Source organism: Lycium ferocissimum, chromosome 11 (assembly GCF_029784015.1).
Source record: "Lycium ferocissimum isolate CSIRO_LF1 chromosome 11, AGI_CSIRO_Lferr_CH_V1, whole genome shotgun sequence".
NCBI lineage: Eukaryota > Viridiplantae > Streptophyta > Magnoliopsida > Solanales > Solanaceae > Lycium > Lycium ferocissimum.
In genome coordinates, this window is record NC_081352.1 from 30,262,071 (window position 1) to 30,272,006 (window position 9,936).

The 9,936-nt window shown below is 32.0% G+C and overlaps 1 protein-coding gene across 1 annotated transcript; it reads left to right on the forward strand.

The window, feature by feature from the left end:
• Positions 1-3,318: 3,318 nt before the first annotated feature.
• LOC132036900 (GDSL esterase/lipase At5g45910-like) lies at positions 3,319-7,662 on the forward strand. The gene is made up of 5 exons (XM_059427310.1): positions 3,319-3,652; positions 4,352-4,570; positions 5,230-5,378; positions 6,201-6,474; positions 7,081-7,662. Exons 1-5 carry the CDS (start codon positions 3,409-3,411, stop codon positions 7,308-7,310), a joined length of 1,116 nt encoding a protein of 371 aa, XP_059283293.1. The 5' UTR covers positions 3,319-3,408; the 3' UTR covers positions 7,311-7,662.
• The last annotated feature ends 2,274 nt before the right edge of the window (positions 7,663-9,936 follow it).

Genomic DNA, 9,936 nt, shown 5'->3' on the forward strand with positions numbered 1-9,936 from the left:
AAAAAATGTATCACACGTATAGAAAGTGTATCATTATCGTATAGAATACGCATCCCTAAACTATATGTATAGAAAACATATCATTGTTGCATAATTTATGTATAGTTTGGACATCGTTACCTCAGTATGATTGATAAGGTAAGGCCTAGCCCTCCTTGCTTGTACTCTTCTCTTTGGGGTTCATTTTTATTTATTAATAAAAACTAGCCTTAGCACCGCCTAGCGGATTTACCTTTTAAAAAAAAAGTATAATTTTTGTTTAATAAATATATAATTAATGTATACTTACTAATTATACACATATTACACATTTTTTCTATATATATACGGTAGTGATATATATTCTATACAACAATGATACAGTTTTTGAAGGCTCAATATGAATTTTTTTGTTGATATTTAGTGGCGATTAAAGTCACCACAAATAGTCCTGTTCTTTTTGCAGCGAACCTTTTAGTGACACTTTTCGATCTTTTAGTCGCCACAAAGGTCTTTTTTTTTTTTTTTTTTGTAGTGAATGGGCTGGGTGGCTAGCGCCTGACATTAGTTTGGACCGAAGGGCCACCTCGCGGTATTAAGCCCAAATGGGAGCTTTTTGACCTTTTTTTCGGTTGTTGGCCTCTCAATGTCCTTTTCTCTTTAGAATTCTTTTCTTTTAGATAGACAAACATTATTTTGACCTTTATTTTAATTTTCTCTATCTAACAGTGCATCCAAATACGATGTAAATATTCGAGGACCTTAATATATATTTAAGGAAAATTTAATTTTATGATCAAGGTCTTCTTCAACTATAAGAATCAGAAAAGTAGGCAATCATGGGCTCTCCAAACTAACGGAAGAGATCTATAGGCAATGGTGGAGCCAGAACTTCATATTATAAAGGTTTTTTTTCTCAAAAAAAAAATATACCAGTGATTTTCAAATGTATGAACAGCTTTATGGGATTTTCCAATTCATTTCATTTTAAATGTAAAGCAATTTAATTTGTTGAGATGTTACAATCACTAATATTGTGCATGCTCATGGTCCACATATTTTGTTGATTCCGTTTCTCTTCAGTCTTCATCATATGTATATCATCCTTTGCATTAATTAATTTGCTCCATGTTTTAAAAGAATACTTGCGTACCAGCTTAATTTTCACAGCCTTGGTGATGAAACACAAGATATTGACACTAACATTTATTGTTAAATTTGAGGACTTTCGGAAAACAAATTTGAAGAGAAGTGTCCTTGTCATTTTGGGCGTTTTATCCTAAATTAGTAATTTAGGATTGGTATTCCAAATCAAAAGTTCAACCAAATACGGTATTAAATAATCCTATATCATTTCGAAACTGTTATTGGTTATCCCACGAATCAAACGATCTCCGTGTGTATGGAGTTAAACTTGACAAACATATATATGTAACCCTACACTTAAGGGACCATCTACATATTTATGTAACCGTTTACATTTTTTTTTGTTTGTAACCCTATACTTAAGGGACCATCTAAGTTTTTTTCTTTCTTTTTCTCTCCAAATTGGAGTTGTGCATTAAACTTGGACTGTTGTAGATAGATTTTCTGCATTTAATATTATCTAATTTCGTCCTTCACCGACTTCTAGCCTATATCTTTTCTTTCTGGATCAAAAAGAGTGTTCATTTAGTCATTTGCACACCCTTTAAGAAAACAGTAACTCCTAGAAAAAATAGATAATTTGACTAAATTATCCCTAATTAAATAGGTATTGAGATTTGATCATATAACACTTAATAGGGGTAAATCTGAAAAGACCCGATTAACTCTTTCATGATTTGATAAGTGGACACTCTTTTTCACCTAAAAAAAAAAAAAACTAAGTGAACGATCTTTTTAATCTGGAGGGAGTAGCATTTAAGATTTTCTTTTGACCGATCTGCTACCTGTATCATTTATCATCATCACCCAAAAGAGTAGCAAAATCAATTTCCCCACCTAATATTTAAGGCTCATTTAACCAAAAAAAACCAGCAAAGGGTTGGCGGGCATGCTTATGGCAACAAAGGTGACCTTTTTTTATTTGAAAAAAACAAAGGTATAAGAAGTTTTAATACCAATAGTATAGTGTAATCTTCTCTCCCTCCGATTCATATTGCATGTTTTTTTTTTAATGGTTTTTACATGTAATTCAAAATAAATAATTTCTTACATAATCACGAAGGTATTAATTTCTTTTTTCCTTTCAAATTCATCCTTATTTAGATAAGTAAATGTTTACATTACCAACAAATCACATTAAACTGGTACTACTTAATTAAGGGTAATTTAGTGAAAACATATCTTATTTATTAGGGGTAGGTGATTTCTTAAGGGGTGTGCCTAGCTAAAAATACCCTATAATAGGGACCAGAGGGAGTATAACATAATATTGATCATTTATTTTAGGTTGCAATATATGCTTACTATATTGAATTATCTTTAATTATCTTTTAAATGACCTGATTGTGCTGATATTTTTTTACACTGGTTTGAAGACAAGTTATCTTTGGAATTAGTTGTCCTGGGATTATTTCTTATTGATTGTTTGGTTTGTTGTATTAAAAGTAAAATGCATTGCATAATTTCTAAGAAAAAATTGTCTGTTTACAAAAACACCCTCCACCTTATTTATTAGAAAAAGGGTTTGCGGGACTTCAAAGTTGTTTTTGTCATTTTCATTGTTTTGTCCTGGGACACTTAATCCTGAGATTGTTATTCCACCCTCTGCTAGGGATAACTTATCCCGGTACTATTTTTTATCCTGGGATAACTTATCTCAGAATTAGTAACCAAACAAGAGATAAGGCAATATTATCCTAGGACTATTTTATCTTGTCCATCGTACCAAACGACACCTTAGTGTATAGACTTGTGAAATATTTAGGCCCACAAGAATCAAAAGTCTTATCGCCACACAATTGATACGACATGTTAAGATCACAATTTTCAAAAGTCTTTGTTTCTTTCTTAAATCCCGTCACTAATCAAACATATTCACATAAATTGGAACAGAAACAGTAGTATAACTTTTACTCTGAAACATACAACAATACTCCTCCGAGCCAAAGACAAGTGTTCCTTCTATCCCAATGTATGCGACACACTTTCACATTCAGCCTGTCCTAAAAAAAAGTGATATTTTCATATTTATAAACAGTTTAACTTTAAAAAAATACCTATTTTACCTCTAATGAGATGATCTATTGCCACACCAATAAATTAAATGTCTAACTTTAAAATCACAAATATCAAAAGTCTTTAACTCTTTTATTTTTTAAAACTCTGTATCCGATCAATCACTGTTACCTTTGAGGCCAACAAAAACTAGACTGTTCTCTCTTATTAATAGTAGTAATACTAAACAAGAAAGTGCTTTGTACTCTTCTGTGCTAAGTGATAAACATGTCTATCTTCATGAAAAGTATCTTCTTGATAATTGCCTGTTGTTTTTTGAGATCAGTTTCACCCAACTCCCAAACTTATAATGCAATATTTAGCTTTGGTGATTCACTTGCCGACACCGGAAACTTCCTCATTTTGGACTCCTCAGCTTTTCCGGTCATCGGAAAACTCCCTTATGGAGAAACTTTCTTCAAGCATCCCACTGGCAGATGCTCAAATGGACGACTAATAGTTGACTTTTTCGGTAATGTTTCTTTTATTATTATGAGTTTATATAAGTTATATATACCGTCAGTGTAAATAAATTTTTTACTATCAGGTCTTTTATATAGTATAGCAAGTAATCTGTTTTCGTTTCAAGATTAGACATCTCATATTTTAAGGAGGCTTACACGTAAATATTCTTTGGATAAATAGATATTATAAAAAAAATGCTTATACTTATGGTATACGTGACTTTATTATGAATGTTATGATTATTTCAATATTTGTTCAAAAATGTTCGAAACATGGCGGAGCTACGTGAATTTGTCAGAATATCAGTTTTTTTTTTTTTTTTTTTTTTTTTTTGTATATTTATAAATTCTTGAATCCCTTTGACCACCGGAACTAAGTGGTTGAAATGGAATTTATTAAAAAAATGTACTACGCAAATAGGGCAAATTTAACTTTTTATTTTTATTTTTATAATTAATGTAAGATGTTGATTTAATCTCCTTGTTATAATGAAAAATCACATGTTCAAATCCCATATTTGATATACGGGAATCTCCTAATTTTAGTGTTAAATAGCATCCAAAGTTTTGCTTTAGATAACAAGTCCAAATCCATATCTAACATTTTTGCATATTTCTTTGATCATCTGTTAAATTTCGTGGCTCGACCACAGGTTCAAAAATAATGACATTTAATTTGTTCTCATTATATTTATTACTATATGTAGCGGAGGCATATGGATTGCCATTACTTCCACCCTATTTGGCACTGAAAAAGGGCGTAAAAGCTGAACATGGAGTGAATTTTGCTATTGCTGGGTCTACTGCAATTGCTGCTAAGTATTTCTATAGTAAGAATATTACAATTTTATGGACAAACATGTCTTTAACTGACCAGTTGGGATGGTTCCAAGAAGTGAAGGCTAAAATTTGTGCCACCCAAAAAGGTATGGTAATCATCGCCTTTTTAATTTACCATCATGTGTTGCCTACACTGTCCGTACTATTTTATGTGACGGTATTTGATTAAGTACAAATAAAACGGAGCTCGGATTTTGAATTTTAAAAAAGGTAGCTTAATAGATTCTGGATAAATTATTTATACATATTAAGTTTATTTCTAAATACAAAAACAGAATTTGAAACAAAACTATTAAATTTTGTTGAATGCATCCAGACCTATAACTCCGCCATTGAGTACGAAATTATAAAAAATGAATTTTCTATTTAATTCGAAAATATGCTAAGTATCAAGTATTATTTTAAATGAGTGGTGTGGTAGATATTTGTCATTTTAAATGAGTAATGGTGAGAGTCTCAATAATTCATGTCATTAAGAATAAAATAGGATACTAAAATTAAATAGTTTTCAAAGAGAAAAAATATTATTTTATTGAGGACATACTAAAACAGAAAGCATATTATATTTTACCCGATAAAATGAGATAGTGTACTAAATGCAAACAAAGGTTCCAAGAAACTCAAAAACTACATGCAAACTCTATTTTTGGATTTTTCAACCAAGACCATAGTTTTTCTTCCTTTTCCTTTGTGTGTGTGTGTTTTTTAATCTTTATTTGATATTTTATATTTTTTTGGTCTGCAGATTGTAGAGAATACTTGAAACAATCACTCTTCATAGTTGGAGAAATTGGAGGCAATGACTATAACTACCCCTACTTTCTTGGTGGAAGCATTAAACAACTTAAAGCTCTTGTACCAGCAGTAGTTGAAACCATTATTAAAGCAACAAGTGTAAGCTTTGACTCCATATAGTAAATTTCTCATATTCTCATTTTTTTTGGTACATATAGTTTGCAATTAATGTAGGGTGCATTTGGATTTCCATGAATAGTTCTTTCTAAATTAGACCACCAAACTAAAAAAATAAGCCAATTCTAATATGCAGTCATGTTGAGACATACTCGCTCCGTTCCATATACTTGTCCATTTTTCCCTTTACACGTCTTCTAAGAAATCATAATTAAAAGTATATTTTACTATATTACCTTTATAGCTCTTCAATAAATTGCACTATAATCGATGTTTTGCACTATAATCGATGTTAAGGACAAAATAGGAAAAACTTAATGAATTTTATCTTAGTTTTGTAAATTGATAAATATTTTGGGACGAATATTTTCAGTAATGTAAACAAGTAATATGGACGGAGGGAGTAATATGATACATGTCGAAAAGTAGTGAATATCATTTTGACTCTCCGTGCCAAGAGTGAAAAGCTATAATGGAATTGTGACTGAAGCAATATCAAGCAAATCATTCTTGAAAATAGTTACTCTCTGTCTTATTTTATGTGAAGGTGTTACTGTTTGGGGAATCAAACAACTTTTTCTTTGATAATACTATTCTCAAACTTTTTTTTTAAGAAAAATATTTTGAATCATTAGCTATGTCGACTTGTAGCATTTTTTGTGTAGTTTTCAAGTATATTTGAGAAATGTATACCCAAATTCATAATCAACGAGTTAAAATATTTTGACCTCGTACTCCGAACCTCTTCAAAATAAATTGGCACATAGGAAGTATTAACTATTTCCCTTCATAATTTGCTCTTAGGTATTGATAGAGGAAGGAGCCGTTGAACTGATAGTGCCTGGGAATTTGCCAATTGGTTGCTCAGCAGTGTACTTGACCTTATTTGGCACTCCAAACAAAGCTGCATATGATAACAATGGATGTTTAAAATCTTACAATGCCTTCTCCAAATATCACAATGCTAAGCTAAAACTAGCAATTGAGAGTTTAAGAAAAGAATATCCTCATGCAAAGATCATCTATGCTGACTATTATGGAGCTGCTGAGAGATTGTTTCATGCTCCAAAGCATTATGGTAAGTTTATGTTGAACTTTCGGCTCTTGTTTTCAACAAATTACCTTATACTTGTTAATCAATACTTCCTTTGTTTCATTTTATGTGAACTTGTTTGACGGTACATCAAGCTTTTTTGTTTTAAAATAAAGGGTAATAGCATCTTTTGGTATGCTAGCTATTGATAAATTTTGATTTTAATTCTTGTAATATCTGACAAAGCATATTAAACCTATTGGCAGAACTTATCCTTCTTTCTTCTTCCCTCCATATTGTTTAAATTGTTAACCTAACTTGGAAACCCGAAGATGATTTTTCTTTAATGTTTACACGCGCGCACACACAAATATACATACTATATAGCAGTGATATAGCAGTGTATATTGAGAAGACATGGCTCTCCGTGCTCATATTCTCGCTATTCCCACACGACTTGCTAAAATTAAGGCTCAAATACCAAATCTTGTAAATTATCTTCGAAATAATCGAATAATGTTCAATTTTTCTTGACACATCTTCGGTTCATTAACTCAACTACTATTGAAGCATGCATGTTGTAATTTGATCCGCAATTTGTTTAAACTACTGCTAATTTTGTGTTTAATATGCGCATTCCATATATTACAGGATTTTCCAATATATTTGTAGCATGTTGTGGAGGTGGGGGTCCTTACAACTTCAACTATTCAGCAAGATGTGGTCATATTGGCTCTAAGGCATGTTTGGACTCTTCAAGTTTTGTAAATTGGGATGGAATGCACTTAACGGAGACAGCTTATCATCACATAGCCAAGGGATTGCTCAATGGCCCATTCACGTCACCATCTCTCACATTTCCTCCCATCAAACAAATTTAGACTCACTTAATTCTCATTGTCATAATAACAGGCAGATTTTCCATTCGATCCCATCGTACCGTCATCGGTAATCTGGGATTTTTGACAAGACTTTGTCAAAGCAGTTCTCGACGAGCACATTTCCTATGGATTCTGTCGAAAATTCTATGAGAAATAAGTGTTTGTAGTAATGAATTAAACTCTTTGTTTGTTTGTTAATTATTTGGGATTCTTTCGATTATGTTCCTTCGGCCAAACTTATAATTACCGAGAGAAACCCAATATACATTGATATGTATATCATATGTATCGTAAATGCATTGTATATGTATATTTAGGTATAAATAAACAAAAGCTATACATTTGCTGGCTATTTTGTAAACTAAATCACCCAAAAGTATTGACTGCAATTATCCCTTGTTGTTTTTACTTCTAAAAGGTAAATTGATCATTTTCTTGTAGGAAAAGGCTTCGGATTTCTATAAATTGAGGATGTTTCCTTCGTACAATAACAAAATAGCATCCATAATGCAGTCTTTTAGGGTTAAAAAGTCTTGTCAAACCATATCAAATACTTTTTTAGTATAGTTCTCTTTGTTGTCTAATTTATCGTCGTTGAAGGTACGTTTGCAAATTGCTACCCTCTACATGCTGCCTTGTTATTTCAATCCCAACAGATAATACTTTTTGTTCATTTATACAAATCTTGGCATTCTTAAATACCTTTAGAGAAATTTCTATCCTTCACTGAATATCACGGTCCACAATTTAAATCTTGTTATGTTAGGATATTTAATTTAATAAAGACGAACACAAAGGAACTAGTTTATGACTTAAAAGGAATTGAATTCCAAGTATCAAGAATCCCAAATAGAATCAAAGGCAGGAATTCCAGATTTCTTGCATGCATTAACCACATCTCTACTCCCTTCTGGATTTGCTAGAACAATAACCAATTCAGCTCGCCATTCTTTCGCGGCCTCAACACTCATTTCTGATACGGTTGGACGACTAAGCAAAGCTGTATCATGTAAAATCACTTTCTCCATGTTTTCCATGTTTTACTATCGTGACCGGTTATCTATAGTTAGCTTAGGTGACTAGATAATATAACTTTTGTACTATCAGTATATACAAAATTAACACGATCATTGTCTTCATAATGAAAACAAAATTAATTTGGAAGTTCATTGATCTCATTTTTTTATTTATTTATGATGGTGTAGGTTTTTCAAGCTCTATTGTAGCATGTTGCGGAGGATGTGGTCCATACAATTATGACTCAAATACAAAATGCGGTTCACCATCATCAAATGTTTGTGATAACCCATCTTCATAGGTTAGTTGGGATGGTGTACACTTGACAGAGGCAGCATACAAATTAATAGCTAACGGATTATTACAAGGTCCCATATACAATTCCTCAAATGAATGGAATTTGTTCATTTGATGGACCAAGTAATAAGGGATTATCAGACCAATAGCATACTATAAGGCATTGTATATAACTGTCCAATATTTTAGAGATTAATCTTGAAAAAATATATTGTACAGTTATACTTGGGTAGGTCGATCAGTTGTGTAAGCAACTTGGAATTGTAACGTATAAACACCAACTATATTACAATATTGAAAGAAATCTAGTAATTGTTCTTCATATGCAAATGTAGCTTCTTTTATTAAGTTTACAATTATTTGATTTATTAGTCAATAGGCATGTTTGTTTTACGTGTATATCTATTGTCAATTATTACAAATTTTGTATATAAGAACGTAATATTGTGTACAGTGAAGATACATCATAAATTGATTTGTTTTATCTTTGATTGTCAACTTATCACAAACTCCCTTTCTTTATTCGGATTTGGGGCTGACAATGTGCGCAAGATCATCCAAGTGCAATTTGGAATTTGAATAAAAAGATAAAACTTTTGGATCACATAAATATTTCCATCTTTCACAGACCATTTTTAAGCCATGGGCTTCTAAGCCAACTATATTCATGTTCATGTTTTTGGGAGTTGCACAGATTACCGAGAAGATTCAAATAACTTGAAACTACGTATGCCAGCGTAGGATAAGGATCTCTCTGCCCAGTTAAGACGATTCCTTCATGTTTCCCATTGAGGGATATTGGATCCATTCATGTCATGTTCATATCTCATACCCCGGCAAGGTATCAGATGACTTAGTTGATCGGGCAGAGATCAGACGCCACGTGTTAACGTGGTGGTTACATGTCAGTTACACTAATGCTCTCCCACATATACTTTTCTCATTATATATATATATATATATATATATATATATATATATATATATCTCGTGACGGATATACCGATGTTCGGGTTCGGCTTACGCTTTAGTTTCAGCTTTTATCATTGTTATTTCATGTGCCATGCTTATTCACTTAAATGCTTTACATACCAGTACAATTCAAATATACTGACATTCCTTTTATTGTCTGGGACCTGCATTTCACGATGTAAGTATCGATTTACAGGACGCCAGACCAGTTTTCTAGGACATCACTCGTATCAGCCTTTGGTGAGCCCCATCTTATTCGGGGTGTTATCTGTATTTTATTTCCATGTCAAGTTATGCAATAAGCTATGCCGAGGGTCTTGTCCCGATAGAAAGTTTAGCA

Excerpts from the sequence above, each read along its gene's own strand:
- LOC132036900 (XM_059427310.1), top strand. The coding sequence starts at position 3,409 with ATGTCTATCTTCATGAAAAGTATCTTCTTGATAATTGCCTGTTGTTTT. Across the intron at positions 3,653-4,351 it reads ACTAATAGTTGACTTTTTCG|CGGAGGCATATGGATTGCCA; the intron begins GTAATGTTTCTT and ends TACTATATGTAG. Across the intron at positions 4,571-5,229 it reads AATTTGTGCCACCCAAAAAG|ATTGTAGAGAATACTTGAAA; the intron begins GTATGGTAATCA and ends TTTGGTCTGCAG.